Source organism: Camarhynchus parvulus, chromosome 5 (assembly GCF_901933205.1).
Source record: "Camarhynchus parvulus chromosome 5, STF_HiC, whole genome shotgun sequence".
In the NCBI taxonomy this organism is placed as follows: Eukaryota; Metazoa; Chordata; class Aves; order Passeriformes; family Thraupidae; genus Camarhynchus; species Camarhynchus parvulus.
In genome coordinates this window covers 3469433-3493701 of record NC_044575.1, presented here as the reverse complement: position 1 = coordinate 3493701, position 24269 = coordinate 3469433, and the positions used below count along the sequence as shown (strand labels likewise).

At 40.0% G+C, this 24269-nt stretch overlaps 1 protein-coding gene across 15 annotated transcripts in view; it reads right to left on the bottom strand.

The window, feature by feature from the left end:
• PPFIBP2 (PPFIA binding protein 2) overlaps positions 1 to 24269 on the bottom strand; it is a 92961-nt gene that overhangs the window by 41776 nt on the left and 26916 nt on the right. For 8 of the 15 annotated variants that reach the window (XM_030948833.1, XM_030948840.1, XM_030948831.1 and 5 more), the window contains exons 3-4: positions 20748 to 20962; positions 157 to 246 (exon numbers count right to left, since the gene is read on the bottom strand). In XM_030948833.1, the coding sequence (XP_030804693.1) occupies positions 157 to 246; positions 20748 to 20962 (305 nt within the window). Of the gene's footprint in view, positions 1 to 156; positions 247 to 8404; positions 8648 to 8746; positions 8800 to 8860; positions 9113 to 9234; positions 9624 to 20747; positions 20963 to 24269 lie in introns of those variants that run through there. The other 7 variants (XM_030948835.1, XM_030948839.1, XM_030948841.1 and 4 more) reach the window with 5 other exon arrangements.

The window sequence follows — 24269 nt, the reverse complement described above, 5'->3', positions numbered from 1 at the left end:
GAGGGATTATACAGAATACAAATTAATTCCTGGTTAAATATCAGCCACATTTGGTTAGCTGCTAACATTTGTTTAACAGAAAACACTCTGCCACTTCAGCTTTTATGTGCTGGATATCAACTATGCAGACAAAATTCTTCTCTCTTTTGGACATACCTGCAGGATGAGGGACTCTTTATCACCTTCTAATCGTGCCAACCTTTCTTGATAAGTTTCATTATTGGATGAATGATGGTTCACCTGTGACTGGGAGGGAAAAAAAAAGTGCTGTGAGAAATTTTACAGTTAAAATTTCAAGCAACAGTTAATAAAAGTTTCATATATTGAGCAGTTCTTAAAAGGCAAAAAATACAAAAAAATGTGTGTATAGAGCAGAACTGTTTATTTCATATGTATTAAGCCTGTAATTACTGTACATTAAAAAATAATGTACACTAAGAATGTACCTTTCTTAAGCTGTATTCTGAATACTCTCTCATTTCCAGCATTCAAGAGTGGTAAATGAATAGACTGATATTTTCTAGAAAATTATAACTGCAATGGAAAATACCATCTTACCTAAACAATACCCTTTTAATTTGAAATATCTATTCTCCACAGTAATGAATCTTGTATTTACTTTCAAGTGGTAAAAATTGCTATAGGCGTATTATTCCTAGAAATTACTGAAAGAAAATTACAAATTTTTTGTTAGCAACTAAAAAGTTATTTAAATAATCAAATTCTTATCAGGAACTACTCTAGCCACCCAATTACTTAGGGACTTCTAAAAGGCTCTAGGGAGCAAAACCTTTTAAAATATGGCCTGTCCTTAATTATTATGCCCCATTTCCTATGGATTTTATTACTTCACATAGAAACGTCACCATTAGAAAAAGAAATATGTGGATTTCTTTAAGTTTAGAAGAGTCTCCTCAGTTCATCCTGCCCACTGAAACACTGTGGGAAAAGCAGCTGCTTGCTCAGAGCATCAAAAGTAACCTGAGCCCCCAGAGGTTGATTTCCCAGCTCCACTGCAGGCACTGCATTTCTGCCAGGGAACACAACACTCAGCCTGGATTTTCAGCTCACACAGGAATCCAAGGAGCTCCCTTCCACTGCAGCTGACTGTTCATTTATAGTTACTTGCACAATGGCACCAAGAGAATTATAATCTGCCTTCCCCAGATGCCCTTTCTTTTTCAACTCAACATTTGTGAACAGACTTTATTTTTTTAATTAAATATATCTATAGTTTCTTAATCTATACTGAGGCCAACAGGCCCAAACCTAAAACAAATGCTGAAAATAAACATGGTGCTATTTGATTTAACTCAAATCAAGAAACAAAATTTTTATCCAATCAAAAGGCACTTTTCAAGCCATAAAGTGCTGAACTGGATATAAGTGTGGCACTAGGTACAAGTGTGGCATCTTTGTAAGCTGAGAGAAACTAAGCACCCTTGTCTCTGATTATTTGGAAGAAATTGAGAGGATCACAATGGCACCAACAAACAGCGGCTGAAAGATGCCTGAAGAGATCTTCTGGTTCACTATTCCATCCTAGGGCAAATGAGTATTTGCAATATTCTTGTTTTGTCTTCTTAAAAAAAGTGCTGTGAGAATTTTTACAGTTAAAGTTTCAAGTAACAGTTAATAAAAGTTTTGTATATTAAGCAGTTCTTATAAGATGAAAAATATGAAAAAATGTGTGTATAGACATTAAAATGTGTGTAAAGACCCCCAGAGATGGAGCTCACAGCTTCTCCATCTACTTCTTCCCTACCTATCATGAGAACATTTTTCTTCATGCTTAATCTGAATCATCTCTTCAACCTCATGGTTACCATAACACCATAAATTACAAAATAGGTCCGTCCATTCACTTCAGAGACTTTTTACATATTTGAAGATTATCTCTACATCTGTAATTAGCAGGTCCCTCTTCATGCTGTGAAAGAAAATACAAGTTTTTCTGTCTTTTCCTCAGAGATTAATTTTTCAAGATTTGTTTTGTTGCTTTCTTTTGGTTCCCCTTCACCAACTATTTCCCAACTTCTTCTGCAATTAAAGGCTTAAGAGGAGACACAGGACTCCAGCTGAAACTGGCTAGAGTGGTGAAACCTTCTCACAGACACCTGGGCCATATTTATTTCCATATTAAACATACAGTAAAATTCATAGATTTTCAGCCTAGGACCTATAACTTCCAGATCCTTTTAAAATGCTTTTATTTAGCTGCCAGCCCGTTCTTCATTCTACTTTTACTCTTTGTTTCTGCTTAAATGTATAACTTTGAGCAAGTCAGCACTGACTTGCATTTTATTATTTACACTCTTTTCCGGTGCATCTGGCTCTTATGTTTTAACCATGTCCTTTAGCATAGCTGCAAGGCCCTTAACTAGAACCACCTCTAAATTCAACAATCTTGGTCTTTTGTGCCTGTTTAAGGGGCCAACAGGGACACTGAAAACAGAATGTGCAGGTGCTCATTCCACACCTCACTTACCAGCCCTCATCATCAAAAGATGAACGTGTTAACTCTACTCAAAATAGACTTTTATCACAAGTTTTTGACCAAGTTTTAGGGATCAAGACCTCACAGAAATGGCTCTAAATATGCAGGTGTGAGGTCAGCCAGAAAGGCCTCAGATAAGCACAGAAAGGTACAGTAGACAGAAAAATGACCTGCTAAATAAAAGTGTCTGATTGATGTACAGCAGTTGTTTGGGCCTCAGTAATTCTTTGTGGCATGTATAAAGAGAAGATAAAACAGTGTAACACGAACCAAGGCCATCTGTGGATGGCTGGGGAGCATTCTGCAGTTGTGAGAGTCAGGACTGAGAGGAAACTGAGCAAGATGTCACATGTATCAACAAAAATTAAATTCAGGACCCACAGCACAAAAGACATGAGACCACAGCTTGCTCTAAGAACTCCCAAACAATAAATAAACACTGGTCATGTGGTCACACAGGTCTAAAAGGCTGAATTTGCAGGATTTCCTATAAAGTTGTTACTTCAGAAGATCCAGCTTTTAAGACCAAAAATTGTTACCTGGGCTAGACAAATTATAAGCCAAATATCTTAACTACGCCTCTTCCAATGAAAGAATGACAGAGATTGCACAAAGTTTATGATAACAAAGTAGAAGGAGAGATATGCTAAGGCAAGGTAGCTGAAAATATGCTGATGGCAGTACCACTGCAGATAAAAAATCCACTGCATGCCATAAATACTTTGTCTACAGGAATCATAGAATTCTTAAGACTGGAAAAGAGTTCTAAGATTATCGAGTCCAAGCAGCAGCACCACCATTTTTGCCATAAAACAATGTCCTCAAGTACCACATCTACACATTTTTTAAACTCTTCTAGGACTGTGTCTCCAACATTTCCCTGGGCAGTCTGTTCACGTGTTTTACAACCCTTTTTGTGATGAAATTTTTCCTAGCATCCAATCTGTACCTCTCATGGCACAACTTCAGCCATTTCTCTCATCCTGTCCCTGGCTGCCTGTGAGGAGAGGCCGATCCCCACCCGGCTCCACCCTCCTGCCAGGCGGCTCTACAGAGGGATAAAGTCCCCCCTGAGCCTCCTTTGCTCCAGGCTGAACATCCCCAGCTCCCTCAACTGCTTCTCACAGGGCTTTTACCCTCCAGACCCTCCCAGCTCCATTGCCCTTCTCTGGATCCACTCCGGCCCCTCAATGTCCTCCCAGGACTGAGGGGCCCCGACCTGGACACAGCACTTGGGGCCTGACCAGTGCCCGGCACGGGGGACAGCCACTGCCCTGCTCCTGCTGGGGACAACGTTTCTGTGCCATTGGCCTGCTGGGGACAGTATTTCAGGTGCCATTTGCCCGCTTGGCCCCCTGGGCACAGCTGGCTCATGTTCAGTCACTCCCAGCCAGTACCTCCACGTCCTTTTCTCTGTCCACTGTCCAGCCATTCTGTCCCCAGCCTGCAGTGCTCCAGAGGGTTGTTGTGAGCCAAGGACAGCATCCAGAACCGGGCCTTGCTGAATGTCACACCATTGGCCTTGGCCCATCTCTCTGGCCTGTCCAGATCCCTCTGCAGGGCCTTCGGCCCTCCAGCAGATCAACACTCCCACCCAGCTGGGTGTTACCTTTGTCCTTACTGTGTGTGCACTCCATCTCCTCATCTAGGTCATCAATAAAGGCACCAAACGGGGCTGGGTCCAGCACTGATCCCTGGGGAACACCCCTGGTGACAGTCCCCAGCTGGATGTGGCACTATCCACCACCACTCCGTGCCAGGACATCCAGCCAGGTTTTACCCACTGAAGAGTGACCTGTCCCAGCCATGGGAAGGCAGGAACTGCAAAAAATTTCCTGGAGCACCTGTATTAAAGTCTCCTTAGCCATTTTGGATATACTTTACTGCCTGTCAGATGGCAAGAGATATTAACCTCAAAAAGTTTCCTGGAACAATTCCAAATCAGCTGTAACTCCCAGTTCTAGAGAAAGAAAAGAAAAAGAAAACTTTTTTTTTTTTTTTTGGTCAAAATGCATTCCATCACCTGCTTTAGCTTCTTCGTTTTTATTTTCCAAATCTTCTCTTTGGAATATGCTCACTGATTTAATATGAAAATAATATTGCAAAGTTGCTGGGAAGGTCTAAGTATCACTTACATGATCCAGTCATTACTGAGTCCTCTTTCAAGAAAAGGGCTTGAATTTTCCTTCTCATGTGACACACAAAAAATTCAGACTTTGGAGAACAATTCAATAGCTTTGATTTAAAATGGGGATAAGCAGCAAAAGTATTAAAGGATCTGGCAAGAAATATCTGTCAGTTGATGTTCTCCTCAGGTGTGCCTTTTCAGCACCAAGAATCCCCAACACAGCTAATTTTAACCTTAACCCCTCCAACTTCTGAAGCTGGTCAGCAAGCTGTGACTCAGAAATTTGTCACAAACACCATGGATCTCACCCTGAGCTGTGGAGCGGGGAGGAGCTGGGAAAAGAAACCTGGCAGTCAGTTAAAGTGGTGATTTGTGAGCTTTTTCAACAAGTCACCCGCCTCTGTGAGGAGACAGATGCTGTCATAACCCTCCTCTCTTCCTCAGCCACATGAACCACCTTCAGCTCCACTGATACTTGCACAGGATGCCTGTGGTAATGATAATACTTGTATTGATGGGGAAGATTAGGGACATGCTTGATGTGCTGCTTTTTGTTGTAGTTCAGAAGCTGAAAACAATGAGGATGGCCAGCAGAGTCCAGGCAGTCAGCTTTACCACAAAGCAGCACCCAGACCTCAGCCCTGCTTTCCAACACCAGAAAATGCACACTGCATTCTCTCCCCAGCCTATTTGGAGTTGGTCTTTCCACCTCTGTAGCAATCTTTTTGGTCACTAGAATTCTGGTCTGAGTCACAAGGAGTTGTATTATGATGAGTGATGAGTGAGCCAGCTTACACAGTAAACATTTTTATTTGCATCTGACTGTCGAAGCAAAAATTTAATCTCTTGGCATGTTAGTGCTACCTCAGACACACACCCATCTCAATGTATGTGCATTCCCTCAGTTACCTCAGAGGAGGAGGAGAGGGCTGGAACACAATTTCTGGATCTATAACTCTTGCCTTTCATCTGAAGGCAATTAGTAAATCAACAGCAGGATTTTTTATTTGCCATTGTTACTGGTTGCTTAAATGAAAGTAGCAGTCACTGGAAAAAAAGCTGACAGTGCATACTCTGAAACTAAGCAAAGACAGAGCTAGGTAAATTTTGGTAGTTCTAAAACCAAATGATTTTTTAAACAAATATTTTTATTTTATCTGGATAATTTTTCTAAAAACTAATATTTATTTTTACTAATACTTTTTTTTCCCTCCAGACAGTTACATGTCTTAAACGAATATATCCTTATGGAAAGCCACAAGATTTGCGCTGGCAGTTTATATACAGACACGAACAGGTCTGTTTTCCCACAAACCTGAAACCCTCTAACTTTATAGATTCCTACAAGATTCACCTTCAATATCTGGAATTTAATGGCTACATCATGGTTTGATCACTCCACCTCTTGCTGGTACAGTTTAAGAATCTCATCCAGAAAAAAAGAAAGGCATAAAACCAATGTACACCAATTTCAGGCCAGCCATCAGCTCTGTGCCACACAGTTTGCAGTGAATATTAGCATTTATGTTAATCATTTTGGGCTATAAATACATGTCTATGTACCAAAATATAGGTTGTACTGTTTTTATCTGGAATGGTATCTTCTAATTAAGGGTGGGTGGAGAGATAAGAATAAAGCAACAGAATGACACAAAATTGTATGTGAACCCTCTAAGCCAAGTCTCTTGGGAGAACAAAAGAATATTTGTTAAAAACCAGACACTTCCAGGTAGTGGGGGTATCTCAAGTCCCTTAGTTTGCAAATGAAACTTTTAACAGATCCACACTCAGGCCTGTGGAGGAGCCCAGTATTAATTACCTGCAAAACCCTTCCCCCAGCCTGCCCAGCACTGCTTTGTGACTGTGCTGCTGGCCAGTTTAAAAGCACTATGTTTATACACAATGAATTTGTGAATTTACAAGCATGATGTTTATACACAAGGAACATCCCCTGCCCTCCCTCCTTGTCCACATGCTCTCGGGTTTTCCTGCCCCCACTTTGTCCATCTCTCTGGCCATTCTTGGCCCAGCATTTCCACAGGTCATGTGGCCACCAATAAAGTCCAGTGGAAAGAACTGGAGTGTGGTGACACGTTATTTCAGTTTGATCTCAATAATATGTTTTCCCCTGCTGCTGTTGCAAGATGCCACTGTGCACATTATGTTACAAGAATTCTGCTTAAAACCAGACCCTCCATTATAAGCATCTGAAAATAGCAGTTGTATCTGTTGTTTTGCCTGCCTGGATCTCGTGATTTTGGTTTTTGTTTGCTGCCCTAACCCAGTCCAAGCCACAGATACCACACAAATCCAGCCTAGGCAACCCCTGCAACATCAAAACCCATCTGGGTCTCTGAAGTGATTTCTGCTAATGATGAAGTTTGATCCAGCTCTGGCATACTTCACCAAGGCTTTATGGAAGTCTGCTGCAGTTATTCTCTGTTAAATGCCACATGTTACTCTGAAAGCAACTCACAATTTTATTATCAACCAAAAAGCAACAGTTTATGAGTGCAGGAACTGAAATCTTTATGTGCTGTAACAGTCAGTGCCAGACCCTGTGAGACATTGGGATTCTTGGACAGGAGGACTGATCAAGCAGCTTAGATTGTTTCAACTTTTTTGGTTTCTAAATCACTTGTCAAAGGAATTTGGGAGCAGACTGCTTAAAGTCCTCCTGGGAACAATGCAAGATCACTCTCAGTCCTCCTCCCTTCCCCACCACATGCTCACCCCTTTAAAGAGCTGGCAAGGAAAAGCAGCAGTATTGATATTCTCCTTTATGTACCTGACATACAGGGAATTACATGCAGCAACAGCAGGATTATTGTGAATTCCTGTAAAACCTCGTGCTCCATTTGAACACCGTGTCCTTTCTGAGCACAGCCCTCAAGCTGATGGCAGCAGACCTCATTAACCTTTTTGTTAGCAAACATGTCTGCACAGAAATGAAATTTCTGGAAGCAGGAGTGGCAGACACGACGTGTCCATAACCTCATTTAAATAGCAAATTAATATGTGAGCTCAAAATACATGTATTTAAAGAAGTACTTGGCTTTAACTGCACAGAGCACAGGTTAAACTAAGAGTATAATGTTACCAGCAGCCACTTCCTGTATCCACTCACTTCCCATTTAATGCCCTCCACAGACACGCTCCAGAAGTGTGAAAGTTTCCAGAATCTGATGCAAATATTTGGTAAATTAACTTCAGGATTCACAAACTCTTATTAAAGACTGACACATCATTGATATTTTACACTTATTCAAGGAACTACCCAAAATTAATGCTCCTAATCACATTTCACATTAGAATTGACAGATATTTTGTGTTTATACAGCTAGTAAAAACCCAAGAGAGCATTTGTATTCACGTGTGCATACATAGGCAAGAATTTGCAGGAAAAGTACACACAGGTTCAAACAGATTTTTAAAGAATAAGGAGAGACATGACACAAATCCATATTCTAATTAAAAAGCCAGCCTATTCTGAGGGATCCAGTCATATTCCATTCATGGATTTTTCTAACACTGGAAAATAAATACTCAGATCATAAAAGAACCTAAAAGCTGACAAAAACAAAGTGATTTTTTCAACGTGATGAAAGAACTGCACAAACCTACTTTTAAAAAAAGGAAGACAAAGACAATTTCATGCAGTTAATCTGTGTCTGGGCAGTTCATTAACAAAATTGACAAAATTAACAGCCTCGCCTTTAAAAAACCCCAATCTTTTTAGCAGAGTAACAGGCACAGAAGAAAACCACCACCATTTTTACCCGAGACAAAGGCATCCCGAGAGGTCTCACACAGTTACCCCGATGAAGAATCACTTAAGTGGAGATCTGGTGCAGAAAACTTTTCCCTTTAAAGCACAACATGGTAAACAAGAGCCTCTCCTCTCTTTTGCTATATGTTGTTACCATGCAGGATTTGTTTTGTTGCACTGCAATCCCCGGAAGGCACGAGCACTTGCCAGAATCTATTGCCATTTGCTCAAAGTTTGATGCTAGAGTTTCATCTTTAAAGACAAAGACAGCTGATTTTCTCACCCCTCCCTAAGCCTCCTCCTCCTACACCAAGGCACGTCTTTAATTCACCCCTCATGAAGAAACTCACACCGTTTAAAGTCTGAGGCACTGAATGAGTTTCTTTTCGTCAAGCAGAGAATTCTCGCTGAGATTTTGCTAAATGTGCATTTGGAAAGAGCAAACAAAGCCCAGCAAATCACTTACCCTCTTTAGCCACGTGAAGTGCTTGTAAATATCAATCTCACCATCCATGCTTTGGGCCCATCTCAGCAGTCACATTCCCAGGGTTAAAAGAAACTTTTGGAAGCAAGCGGTCTGCTTTGTTCTACGGGATGTAGCTGTGATTTCTTCCCCTTTTAACCCTCAACTTCTGAAATTTTCAGTGCCTGGTCATATTTTAAGCAGAATCCCCTGCCCCTGTCCCACAAGGCTTATCCCAAAGGCTTCTCCCAGATGTATATATAACACACGACTGTATAAACTTCAGGCTCCCCCCCCAAACATCTGGTTTTTTTAAACAGCAGATCGGTTTGCAGCAAGAACAATGCAAGCCTAAAAACTTTAAAAAGATAACTTACTAAATGATCTTTAAAAAAGAATCTTTCAAGAACAGCATCATTCTGCAGGAACTGTTCCCCTTTAATGATGAATAACAAGCTAAAAATTATTAAGCTGTCACTGAGAAACTATTCTCAAGTAGTGCTTTCCCTGGCTTTCTGTTTCAAGAGTGGCTGGAACTCATTACCAAAGACCCCCTATTTCCTGTCTCTGTTCTGCTCCCTGTTTATCGTAACACTACTCAGCCTTCTCAATTTATTTCAGGCTCAGACTAAACCTAAAAATAAGTTCTGCTCTTTGAATTACTTGCCTGTCCTCTCAAAAGACATTATAAAAGGGGAGGAATTCAAGGACGAGCCTGTGAATAAGATAATGATCCCATAAATACTGCTATTGCCAAAGAGGCGATTTTCCGTCCTAACAGAAGATGATGATACCCTTCCAAGATATTTGTCTGCTCCTGCTGAAGCTGAAATCTCACAGCATGGCAACTTTTCAAACTTGCAACACCAAGATGAATACGTGTGCAACGCAACGCTCTGGCAAGAGGGAAGTTTAAAGTGTTGCCTGTTATTGTGGTGTCCTCTAGTGCCTCCACACAGCAGTTATCCATAACTTCTAATTTTTCCCAATAAGCTCCAGTTTCCAGTGCTGTTTCTCCCCCTAGTTCAAAGTGGCTTTGGCCTTAAACCAGGCAGCTGATTGTTACACACACAAGGACAGCTGCTTGGGCAACACCTCTTCAGACCCAAAGGCAGCTGCCCCCACGGAACCTTTGTGATCATCTCAGAACGTTTGCTTATCTCCTCACTGCCTTCAGATCCTACAGCCAGACTGACCCCTGGGCTCAGGGAGGCATCGACCAGCAGCTGGAAAGAACCAGCGTTAAAGCTGCCTGTGGTACTAATGTTATACCCAAAGCACTCAAAGTCTGAAGCTGCAGAAAGCCTTTCCTACAGGGACCAGTCTCACTCAGGCACCCACCCACATTCCAGACTGGGGAAGCCACAGATATGTGACAAAATTTCTTCAAGGGGATGTGGGTTTTTAATATTTCAACCATTCTTGGTCCTTTTGACCTGATGGAGCTCTTTTGAGAACCTCCTACAGCACAAGGTAAGAGGGAAGGATATAAACCTGGACTTTCAGTTCCCTTCATATATTTATTATCTGTTCTTACCTAAAGTCACATGACAAGAAAAACATGACAATTTTTTGTGTCTCTGCTACAAGGTTTCTAAAGGTGCTGGGATATCTAAAATCGCCAGTAAATGTGAGGACAAAAGACCTGCCTGTTTCCAAAAGCAATGCTACAACACAGATCTGACTTGGGTTGCCCTGAGCATAGAATATACTTATTTTATGCTGTCTGAAAGTGGATGAGAGCAGTTATTCTTGAACAGCTAATACTATCTGGAAAAAATCTCAATGCATCATCAACAGTGCATTAAAAAAAAAAAATTACTTAATAGAGTACATTTCCCTGTGCATGACAGCTGACATGTCATGGCTGACAAGCTGAAGCCTGAATAGGTGTTGTCTTGACATTAAACAAGAATGCCCAACAGTATAAAGCATTTTTTTCCCCAAAAGCCTTGTTATCTAATTATGGAGATTAGAAAATACATCCAACTTTATCTCACAGCTTTCATATTCCATAATACCACCACTATGGTACCTTGAAGTTCCACATTTCATCCATTTCAAAGCATCGGCTCCAAGACTCCCATTTCAGTCTTATTCAGGGAAGAAGGAAATGCCTCTCTTAAAACACTCCACCTCACTTTATCAGCTAATGATTGTGGTTTTAATTTTTAAAACTACAGAAAAACTGTGTTACTGAACTACCTAGTGCCCCAGTGTGGCATCTGCATTGAGGGTAGTATCCATTTCTCCTTTGAAAAGTATTAAAAATGACAACATACCTTACTTCTACCTTGTCACTTGTGCTGGAGGTCATGAGAAGGAGCCTTGGTTTCTGTTAGTCATTCTTCCTGATTAAAAGGTGAGTGTCTGAATTTTCTGCATCTTATCAGCCAGAATGTTGACAGCATACATTCCAGACAGTCACATGCTCTCTGGGAGCCTGTCACCTGCATTCTGAACTTTACATCCTGCTTGAGCTTTGGCCTGAAACTCTCAGAAACCAGCTGAATGCAAATCTGTTGCCCCAGATTTGCTCAGAATGCTTTTCCATTTCACTGGGAAAGCAGGTTAGCTTCCCTGGGCAATGGGAAAATAAGGAAAGCACGTTGCACTCTCAGCATTGCTTCATCAGGTTACCACTGTATGTTTTTCTTATTTTCAGGAAATTCATGTCTGTGTGAAGCTCTTCACTGAGCACCAGTTTCTGGTTCAGTGGAGAGCTAAAAAACAAAGAAGCAAAAGCTCCCCCACTTGCACTACAGAACCACCACCCTCAAGTGTTACCCCAGAGAGAGGCTGATCCAGCTTTTGCTCTCTTGCCCCCATCACATTGTCTGTTTTCTCTCCAGTGCTGTCCCCAAAAGTAAAAGAACACACACATTATGGCAACACAAATGCAATGTAGGGCAGTAAAATATTTCAAGTTATGAAAGTTTACATGCTTCATAAGCTGTATGATAACCCATCAGGGTTTATTTGCCAGTTCCATACTTCCATAGAAAATTGCTGACTGCTGCCAGACTTGATTGGACTAAAAACTCCATGTGCAGGACACCAAAGGTGCCAGCCCAAGAACTTTTAGCAATTTTACATTTTTGTGCTGTAAAGTAAAAAACAAAGCCCACTCAGCTAAGTGAGCCATTGCTTTTAGCCAGCATGTCAAACAAGGCTTGCAGCCTCTTTTAAATAGCAAACAAACATGCTGCAAGGGCTTTGAAACTGAGAACAAAAACTCTTTAAATGATCAGCTACACTTCTCATGTCCCTCCATTCCACTGTGAAGAGACAAGAAAACACCCAGAAATCCTCTTAGAACTGTGGAAGGAAAGGCACGGTCTGGTGTTTTCCCTCTTCTACCAACACTGAGCTGAAGAAGCACAGAGCTGTTTGCTTTTCCACCTCTTTTCCCCCTTTCTCCTACCCAGCTAGGGCCCTATGGACACAAAAAATTATATTTAGTAGCACTGTTTTAGCAGTTTTACATTTCATTTGTGATAAAATGTAGGTTTTGGTGCAGCACAAATGCAAATGGTCAATCTTGTTCTTCTATTGTCTCTGAATCTCCTGGGAAATTAAAGGGCAAAGGAGTAGGAGGAGTCAGAGCAGTCCTCCAGGTCTTCCTTTTAATCAATAACTTTTAGATTGTTCTGGTTTCAAATTTCAAATCCCATCAGGCTCTGAAAACACTGAAAGAACTTACACTTGCTCTCTTAGGCCAAGAAATAAGTGTCCAGGTTTGCATCCTCCCTGCCTCGTCCGGGGAGCCCAGTGAGGATGGCCATGCTACAAACATTTACCTATCCCCAAGAATTATTATATTAATTGTTAATATTGGATTCGATATTATTAAAGTAATAATATTAATACTATTAAATTAATTAATATCATTAAGCAATAAATGAATTAATAGCAATATTAACTATCAAAATATTATTTAGGTAATATTAATAATTAAATAATAATAACATTAATAATAATAACAATAATAACAATAACAATAATTTAATAGTTACAATCAACTTTTCCTTCATCTCTTCCTCTGCATAGGTTTTTTTTAAATTTTGTTTTTCCCCCCAATCCTAGTGTCTGGGCTGCTTTGGAAACAAAGGGATTATGACCAGATTTTAAATGGGAAAATGTTTTCAGCGTGCCAATTCACACGTGTTATTCTCACGGTTCAGAAAAATGTGAGGGCTTCAGAGTGAAAAAAGAGAGAGAAAATATGGGAATACTTGTGTATAGAGAAAGTCAGGCCATTTGTGTAGAAGACAATGGAGGAAGAAATCCCTTTTTCATGGCAAAAATGGCTTCAGGAATCTAGATGAAGTATTTCCAGCAAGAAAATTTGTCTTAGAGTATTAATTGTGACTGACTGATAATGTCTACGTGACAGAGAAAGGAGAAACTCTTGGAACAAAATTAAATAAATACACTGCATTCTGTAGATGAGCATGCTTGCTTTGCTTATGCTTGCGATAATTAAAAAAAATAAATAGTATCCTGGGAAACAGACAAGAACTAACATTTTGCAGATGCACAAACAAATAATCCTTTCCCAGCATAAGACACACTCAATCCTAAGGCCTTAACTTGTTGATGAAAATCAAGAATGAGCCTTGACTCAGGGTTAGACAGGCTTGGATGGCCATTGGTTACCCCTCACCCCTGTTCCATGCTGGTGACTCCTGGAGCAGGTGGGGCCATCCCTGCAGCCATTCCCGGGTCACCCAGCACTGCCCTGTCCCCTCTGGTCACTGCTGGAGCAATGAGCAGCTCCTGGCTGGCACAGAGGATGGATTGCAGGTTCTCAGATGAAGTTTCTGCCTGTTAACTCACCCAGAGACATTTGCACATTCTTGGCAGTTTCACACATTCCTCACCATATGCTGAAACGCTTTGTCCAGCCCAAGCTCTACAAGAGCTGTGCCTTTTTTCTTCTTTTAACGTAAGAAACCTGATTTCTCTGTTTTCACACAAAATCTAAAAAATATTTCCTACTTAACAGAGCATCACCATTACTACGAGCACTTGCCCAGTTATTTGCAGAGTACACTGGTATGTAAAGAAAATAATTAAAGATATTTATTTTCATCCTACCACGTAACAATAAATCAGATTTAGTTTCCTGTCTCAAATGCTTCAAAGCACTGCTGAAACTACTAAAGCTGCAATAAATGAGGATGTGAGACACTTGAAACAGGATATTTACCAAATATTTGCATACACACCAATACAATACCAGGTAACAGTTTGCCTCTCATCTCTATGATGCACATCAGATTTTTCAGAATGGAAAGAATAGTAAAAAAATCCCTGAAAATAGAATGAACTGCAGATACACTGATAAAAGTCCTTATTTCTGATAAGGAATAGACAAATATTATTTTCTTTTTTTTTTTTTAAGCATTGCATTAGTGAGGAAAATTAAGCCTGTTGTTTCCAACTTCTGGAAAAGAACAGGATGCCAACATGTTTAGAAAATTTGTCCAAAATAAGTGGTTTTTTCCCATTTTTGAATGGTCACAAAAGCTGAACAAATATTTAGTTTCATGTTATTCGCATACCAATCCAAAAGAGAATGAAATAACTTTGTTGTGGATACAATATTGCTACGTTTGTCATAACTAATAAAATTTAGCAAATTTCAATAGGTCAACCTATCCACGCAAATTGTGTGAAATGTGAATAGGGTTTATATAGAGAAACACTTCAAAGTTATGACCTTCTTCTGTTATACAAATAATGCCTCCAAATCAATACAGGGATTTTCAAAACGAAATTTTGTCTTCAGTTTCTCTACGTAACCTCTACACCTTTTCTGTCAACCCCACTTTTTTTTTCTGTCAATTCCCTCTTACCAATCCCTCTGTTAATTACTTTATGGGAAACATTTTCCAATGTTTCCTGTAGCCCCACTTGAAAAATGCATTTATACACCTATGTTTGTTAAATGAATACAGTGTGTAACATTTAAATCAGTGAAAAGTATGCAGCTGGAGATTGTACTGAGAGATCAGAAGGTGAGATGGAAAAGGGACTCCATGAATAGCATCAGACACAAAAGGAAAGATGAATTAATGGGATATTCTGCCACTTAGTGCAAAGGAAGGCACTGAAGCCAAGAGCTGAACAAGACTTGTACAAATGAAACTGAATAAAGTGTATTTTTGAAGGATAACTTGCAATTTCTGTACAAAATCCTGGCTTCATGCAGAGTATTTCACTGACAGCATCAAGGTGTGGATAGGCCATGTATCTGAGGATTGCACTGGAGGGCAAACTTCATAGATGTCAGTAGAGTACCTTGAAATCTTGGAAAACTAACATAAAATACAGGCCCTGGTGTTACAGCAGGAATATCACCTGTCTTCCACGAGTACTCTCAGCCTCAGGCCATAACTCCATCCTGTTTAAGCACTTCTGCTCACTGTAGTTTGGGTGGCTCTGTTAAACATTACTGATCATTACAAGGGTGAAAGAAAATGACATTTTTAAGAAAGAGATCTTAAACAGTCCTATCCACTGCAAAACTCTTTTAAACTTCTATCAGTTCTTCACGTAGAGGAGACCTTACTTCTTCTGAGAGCTGCTGCAGTGTGCAGTCAGTCAGAGGTGAGGGGGTTGGTTCCCAGACAAAGCAACCACAATAAGTCAGATTTAGTTTCGTGGAAAACTAAACTTTGGAAAAATCAGTTCTGGTTTAGAAAAGCTCCATGCAAGCTCTGTGCACCAGCAGTTCCACTGTCTCCAAGGCATTCTCTGGTTTTCCTAAATGGCTGAACCCATGAAGGGCACCTCTCTGCTGGCTCTGGTGTCCTGTGAATTGCTCTGAAACACCTGGGGAGCCCCTGAGAGGAGCAGATTTTCCAGTTCAGGCCTTCCTTGCATCATCAGTTCACCAAGAGGGAGGACTGGGATATTCAGCTTTCAGCTCTGAGTCCTTCTCAGAAAACAGAACCCATCTCATGTTTCAAGCTGGCAAAAATAAACACGAATGCTTATGGAATGACTGCTTTTCTACACTGTCCCAAGCAGACTCTGCTGCTCCCTTTTCAATCCAACATGTGTTGATATCCCTTGGCAGTGGGGAGATGCAGCTATAAATATCTCCATCAGGACTCCCAGCAGTTGAGTTCTGCAGTCAGATCTCCCAGCAGATAAATGACTTTAACTGCTGTTGCTCAGAATACATTCCCTTCCCACCCAGCTGTTGCTGAAAAATGCTATTGATACTTTTATAAAAGCCTGTTTTCAAGTGCCTGGAAGTGCCCCGAATTCAGTCATTTTCTGCCTCTCTTCTGGATGGGTAATCCTGTGAAATGAATCTTGGACAAACGTGAAATAGAGAGGCCAGTGATTAGGTTTCAGCAGAGCACTTTAACACATGCTTAAAATAAGACTTTGAAGTGACTTCCAAACTCCACAGGCTCCACAGAGTCAGAATTCTGAACTGGGCTTTACTGTTTTCACTCAAGTCTTTGTCAAGATACTGGGGAAAAATATTCCTTGATTTTAATCCACAGTGGAAACAATCTCTTTTGAACATTAATTATGAGATATTAGCAACCAAGGCTGTAAAGAATTTATCCGGTTTCTTGCTAAAAAGTCTTTGGTTTTACCACTAAAGAACAGATCCTCAAAAGAAACAAAGCACAGCACATACCGTAAGGCAAGCAACAATTTTATTAAAAATTGCCTCTACCGCATGTGCCTCTACTATTTCTTCTGCTCTTCTCTCCATTTCCTCAAATTGAGAATATTTAGAATATTTTCAGAGTCAGGCTTCTAAAAAACTTTGAATAATCAGGAAAATACTAATGAGTTTTCAAGAATTGGCATTTTAAGGCTCATTCTATGAAGCCACATGATGGAGCGGTTTGCTTTAAGTACAGATGTTCCACTAGGAGGAATCCCGAAAATGAGGCTTAAGGTCCATTGTAAGAACACAAGTTTCCTCTTTACTCACAAAAGGACTGCATAAAGGTGGATAGAATAAAACCCAGAATGAACAGTGTGGAAATTCATTTAGAGTTATGAAACTGTAACTAAATACATCCTCCCGCAGCTCACAAAGCCAAATTGCCACTGCAGCAGTTAATTTTTAATGCTGAAATTACTATCTGCTTTGTGACAGGTCACATGGTCGCTGGCAATACTGCAATATTTAACAAGAAACATGGATAGTATCCACGAATTTTTTTTGTACTAACTCTCCCAGATAATCCCTAGGTCTTTGTGTTGTTTTTAAGGCCAAAGAATTTACAATCATAAAGCCATGTAAAACACTTCAGACATTCTCTTCAAGGTAAAAGTTTTTAATACAATTCTTAAGTACTTAGAAGTCTATAATTAATTAGGTTTTCTGCCATTTTAGGTATGCCACAAGATCTGTGCAACTGTATGAAACTATAAAATCCTCATTCTATGAGACAGAATCTTTCTATATTCAGTGATAACTTTGTCAAACCTATTTCATCTATCTCAAAGCAGGGACAGCACAGTTACTGTGTCCAGTTATTCTGTAAACTCAGGAACCTGAATTGTTCATAGATCCCAGACCACAGAGACAGGAAAAAAAAAAGGCCTTTTCAGAAAGAACACCTTTAGTTCAACAGATGCTGTGCCTTGATCTTAGAGGAAACACCAAATCACTCTTGGCTACATAACAAAAAGGAATTCAGCAGCTGCTCTCCAAAGAGTTAATAGGGAAGGTAATAGCAGGTATGAAACATGAGGCCTAAAGTTTTCCTGTTCTAGACATCTCTAAATTTTTCTACATCTTTGGTATTCACAACTAGAGCAGACTGGACAAAGAATATTAAAGTTACCATTGGTTTAAAAAAGTAAAATAAAAATTGAATTAATCTGAAACATCTCTTGGTGACATTTGATGCCTGATAAATTCCAGTTTGGTGCTATGGGCCTGAAGGCAGGTGAGACCAGCTGTAGTATCTATAAACAGCAAAGAAACTTCCTGACTTGATCAGTAATAAACCCATGGGCTTCAAAGCTGGCCAAAGGCTAAACTGCACAGCCTTTATTTATTCATTTGGAGGTACAGTTCAGCACATTAAGTGGCAATTCCCAAAGCTGCAAAGCTACTTGAGGCCAAGAGGCAATTTTCTGCAGAGGTTATTTTCCCCACGCAGGTGGAGCTGATCTCTGCGTTCTGGATGTTACCCCAATAAAAACAGCACAAAGAATATCCAGCCACTTCCTGCCCTCTGAGCTGCAATCCCAAATCCTGCTGTGCGGCAAACAGAGCAGGGACACCCACCCTGGGCCTCAGAGAGCTCCCAGGGCTGCATTAGGTTCTAAAGATTGCTAATGCAGAAGGAGCACACCCGACAACCACTGGACTTTTATCCTGTAATTTGCTCAAACCAAAGTGCTGGCAGTCAAATGCGGCTGTTTGATAACATCCAGCAGGAATGAGCCTCCAGTCTTCCTTCTGACTTCCCTTCCTGTGTTTCCCAGCAAAGCAGCACGGGGCAGTGGCAAAACACACGTTCAAATTATTTTCATTAGGCACTTTGTTTGTATTCTTGATTAGCCATGGCAGCTGAAATGATTTTTGATAAAATTTTCTACCACACACTGAAGTGAAGGAGAACAACACACTTTTCTTGAAAGAAGCATACTTATTTGCTTTTAAAAACATAGAACGGCTTTCTGTATCTTTAGTTTCTAATGGGTGCCCAATCAGGATAAGTTGGGAATATTTTTATGGTCCATTTGAGGAAAATATTAAAAACAGAGCAACTGCTGTAGCCTCTGAAGCTACTCAGTGACATGCCAGAGCAGCTCTCCAGCTGCAAAGGAAGGTGCATGGACCCCAAAAATAAACAGATGTGGAATTAGTCACTCACAAAAGAAAATCCCTCTCCGTTTACAGCTGTTATTTAACCTGTAACAGCTCAAAACAATAAAATCTCAAAGGAATTATTTCACCATGACTGTTTGCTGCATACATTTCACATAGAATGTTGGGTGCAATTCAAATACTGCTACTGATATTAAGCAATCTTTTATGTAACTTTTCAGTTGAATACAACAATTAAAACACACTCCAGTTATTAGCCTACACTTTAGGCAGAATGCTTAAGAGAGACAGTGGAGAATGTGCCAATCTGAGTGGGTTTTTTTAATGATAGTCCAGCATTTCATAGAGTAATGATGACCAGACTGCCTTGGAGGCTCCCAGTGTGAATGGATTCACTGAGATGCAGAGATCTCATTCTTTAGAACTCACTACCTCAGTTATCCTGGCATATGACACATGTTAAGTGTCATGTTTCCTAGCTCTGGGCTGGAATGAAGGAAATTTCAGTGTGGGACACAACTATGAAATGCATTCTTTCATTTCATTTAATGAGCTGAATTTTATCAGTTTTCTTCCACAGAAATTATATGCATGCTTGCAAATTTTATTTGCATTTAAAAAAATTCAAGAAAGGTCTTCAAATACGTAAGATTACTATCCATTTCCAAATAACAGTCACAGCAGCTGTGCACTACCCTCCCTCAATGCAGAACAGTGCAGAATATTTTAAAACCAGTTATCTCTCCATGCTGCACTAGAGGTACTCCAAACACCACCTTCCCTGTTTTCTTGGTTCTGAATCCAGACTGCCCAATTGCTTTGTCAAATGAATACTACTCTTGATACAGGTCCAATTTTACTGTGAACAACACTGAAAATCTGGCTTTTATGCACTAAACTCATCTCTTAGCTATCATAAAGACTAGAAAAATCATTAGAATTTCTGCTCAGGCAAGCATTCGGTAAGAGCTGGCCTAAGGATATTTAAATCCAAAATCTAACACTGTATATGCAAATTAAACATTGCCTACACCTTTAGCTTTCAAAACTGGGACCAAATTCTCATTCCTTTCCCTCACGTGGGCCCAAACAGGATTTTCCAGCCACAGATCTGCACTCTGTGAAGAATGCCAAGGAGCCAGCAGCTGACAAGCTCAAACAACAAAACAAACTGGGGTTACAGACAGCACTGGCAGCCCCAGCAGACCATAAACACCAAACCAGGGGCCACAGGCAAGGTTCCATGAAAGTCACATGCACTGACACAGCCAGAAGGAAAAGCATTAATCCAGGAAACTTTCTGGAGCTGGGGAAGCCACAGGTAGGTTTTACTCATGAGGATCCTACCAGTCCCTGGCAGTGGCAGGTTTGGAGAAGGGGAATCTTGTGTTTCTCTTCCTTTACACCCAGTGAGTCTCTTCTTTTGAGGTCTGTCTCAGGATCTGCTCCTCACCTGGAAAACCTCAGATTTTTCCAGTCTAGTCAGAGGTTCATTCCCCATCTATCCTGACAGGAATGTCTCCCCTTCAGAGGCAAAGGCTTTCCTGCATTTACCCCCCTGCCTGGTGTACAGGATGCTTTGGAGATTTGTCATACTGGTAACAAAGGCAATGCAGCAAGGAAAAGGAAATGAGGATCATCCAGTCTGGATCTGTCCCTTCACCAGACAATGCCACTCTATTCTAAACTGACAGTTTACAAGTCAGAAGTTTTGTAAATAGTTATAAATTTGTTATCTCCAGCAAAAAGTGAAATAAAACAAACAAAATTAGAAAAAAAAAACCAACCACAGAAATGGCAACCTTTTTTTGTACTTCATTTTTACTATCTCTTCTCTCTCCAAAGGACAAAGTAAGGTCTTTTATCAACTTCTTCTACTCCTATATCTGCATGGCTTTAGAAATCAGTACATAAAGCAGCGATATCCTCAGCTGTTATTGCTCACCACCCCCTGCAGTTCTCTAAGTATGCAGATTTCAGTTTTTATGGAAACTACTTAAGCATGGAAATACTCAACCTAACCCTGTTTGCAGACAAAACGGAAAAGCTCAAATAACAACTCACCAGGTTCTCCTCAAACCACTCCCTCAGACACAGTGCTGTGGCCCCTGGGATTTGGTTCCTCAGAGCTTCTTTCTCCTGAGGGTCCTCCAGCATCTCCAGGGCCATCTTCAGATCTTCCAGGAGGTGCAAAATTTGAAATGTGCCCAGGTACACTGATGGAGCAGGTGACACAATATCATAGCCACCGTTAGCATACTCTGTGGCTGACTTGGTGCCTAAAGAAAAACAAAGTGAGGAGAGACAATGATGTCATATAATTGCTTTGGAGGTGGCAAATTAATTTTATACCTACCTTTGTAGGTACTGCACAGTACAATACTTGGACTTCAGACTGACAAGTTTCACTCCAGGCTGAAAACCTTCATTTCAGGCTTAGCAATACCTGAATTAGCCTCTAGAGAAATCATGAAATCTAGAGAACCAAATGCAAGCGGTTTGTACATGCATATCAAAAAAGATTTTTGACCTAGATCACGTTTGCAATGGCCAAGTTATAAATCCCAAAGCTTATCCCAAATCAGCTGTAGTTTTCCACAGCTGCCATGAGATGTCACTAACTTCTCAGCTACACCACTGAATGTCCCCACACTGCACACTGCACAGTAATGAATGACTGATGCAGCTCTCGGACAAGACACTGGGATCAAAACAGATCATGTTTTGACCAGATCTAGAAAAACATAAATGACCATGAGCAGGTGTAGAACTCTCCCACAGAGAACGACACCCAAAAAGTTAGCAATTAAAATAGCAAATGAAACTTTTCTAGCTTTATAAATTACAAAAAGCTCTTTAAATTGCATTGTCTCTCTCTCCTTCCAGTCTTCCAACACCAATATTACTTTTCTCAACAATAATAGGCACAAAAACCATAACCCAATTATGGAAGTATTATAAATAATACAAATTCTAATATCTCCAAAACTTATTTTCTTAGTACCCTGTGTCTTTCAATGAGATGCACACTAAAGTAAGCTCTCTTTTCTCAGTCCTGAATTTCAGACCTTAATTTAATTTAATATGCCTCTGTGTCTTTAAGAAGCAGTCAGGTAGAAAATTTCTATTTGCTCTGCTTTTAAAACTTTTTATTTACAATTCATTGCCTCATGTGTATAATAGATTGTACACACTCATGTTCTCTCTGGCATAAAAAAAATCACAATTTCCCTTCCTATTTGATGTAATGGGAGATTTTTTTGGGTTTTTGATCATTCACACTGTACTGGCTCCACACAGCATTTAGTATTCATTAGAAGACTACATAATTGATGCACACAAGGGGATTTTAATAATCTCCTTGCTATTATTCTTTTTAATCCTGTATTTAACATAGTTTATGTGTTAGTGACGAAGGGAAAAAAAATCTTTGAGTATGACATCCTAAATTTATTTTCCCCCTGAGCAGATGTATCTAATGTGATGTAAAAATGTATAAGGAATTCAGATTTTCTTCTTGAATGCACAGTACCTCACATTTATCAGTGTTAGTTTGCCTGCTGTGATCATTTATCTACCATGATCTGGGCATTGCAAACTGTGTTTGAACCCAGTGTTTCATTTTACCTGCAGCCTGGTACACATCTCATGAATACACCAACACTGGAGGTCCTAGGACACAGACATAGCTAAAGTAACTTTTAATCAAACTGCTAATTGATCATTTAATGCTAATATTATTCCCTATGACAACCAGTTTTTGGACAAAGACAATATTTGGTCTCTCATTTAATGAATGCTTAATTTTACTCACAGCTTATGGGAAAATTAAAATAATGTTAACCAGGTTTTCTCCAAAAACTCTTTCAGTCACCCAAAGTAGTCTGTCATGTCTTTGCAAAAAATTGTGTGGCTTGAATTCTACCATACAATCCATGGTGGTTTTTTTTTTTTTGTTTTTTTTTTTGACTATTTTAAATAATGAAAAGCCCTTCCTGGGAATTTTTCAAGGCTGTGTAGCAGGATTTTTCTTTTTTTATTTTGGTAAAGCAACAGTCATTTTCACTACTGGAGCATTTCATATTACCTTAATCTCTTTTCTGACTCAGGATATTCTGTTTGATCCTGTTGACTTCTGCTGCTTATGAGTTTATTTTAATACCTCAAGTGCAAGATCTCATCTTAATTTCTGGCCAAGAGCATGTGCAAGATAAAGTTCCCTCAATATCCGGTGCTCCAAGGCTGCCACAGGAGCCAGCCTCACGCTGTAAACCAGCCTTGGCTTCCGGAATTACTTCCTTTTCAGGGGAGGATCAACTGTCTGCTCTGCAGGACTTGTGCTCTCTAACCCCTAAATGACATTTGCTTATGTGTTTCTATGCTCTCAGCTACTCAGGCCAGCTTGGTTCTGTATCTCCTAATGCAGATTAATATTAAACTATTAAACTAAAAATAGCAGATTCCCGAATTGAGTAAGGGGCCATTTGGATCATATAACCAGTGCCATCTTTCCTTTTCATTCAGCCAGAGAGGTTTGTTCCATTCTGAGAGATGCACACACAAACTGATAACTTGACCCTAACTTCTTAAGTGGCATTGATTCCTTGGTTTTTGTGCCATTTCTCACTCTTTTGGGAAACTCCATGCCAGTATCTCCTTTTTGCTTAGCAAGCACTTTTCACCCTAGAAAATCAGACAGGATTCAAAGCTATTTCATAATCAGCTGTGATGGGTACCCCTGCAATGAACTGGCAATTCAGAATATTTATGCAATGGGAGAAATTGAAAGGAGCATTCTGCTACAAATTTTTTCCACTTAGTTTTATGAATATTTTTTATTTATAGACAAGAGAAAAAAATCAAACAAAACTCCACCCAATCTAAACAAAACCACATAAACTTACAGACCCACAACAAATACTTCAGGTGTGAGAAAAAAGCCAAGCTAAATACAATTTAAAACAGCTGTTCAGGAGTTCAGTTGATTGTACTAGGTACAGTATACAGTCAAATAAACACCTCCATCAGATGTACCACTGTGACTTCCTCCAGGACAGTATTGGCAACACCTTTGTTCACCAGCCCTAGTGACTCACTGTGTATCACCTCTTGCCTCAATCCTTGCATCATCATAACTACAACACTCCTGGCAGCATCTGCTTTCCACAGCAAACAATCCCAGGTGATGCAGGAAAATTCAGCTGATATTATATAACGTCAGTGACATTATATTAATTATCATAATTATATATTAATATTATATATTATGTGATATTAGTGATATTATATTAATTATAATTGTATAACATCAGTGATATTCACACATTTCATCATGCCTTCATTTGATTTGCCTCTACCAAAATACCAGGGAAAACAACACGTACACACACGGACTGCCATGTTTAAGAAACCGATTTTATAAAGGATAAAATTCCTAAAGTGCTGGAGCACAGGCAGAGCCAGCCAGGAATTCTGTGATTTCCTGAGACTGGGCATGCTCCATGGGCAGCCTTGAGTTATCCCAAGCTCTTCAACTGACAGTTCAGACTGGCAGAATTCTCTGCATCCTCACATTTTGCTGAATTA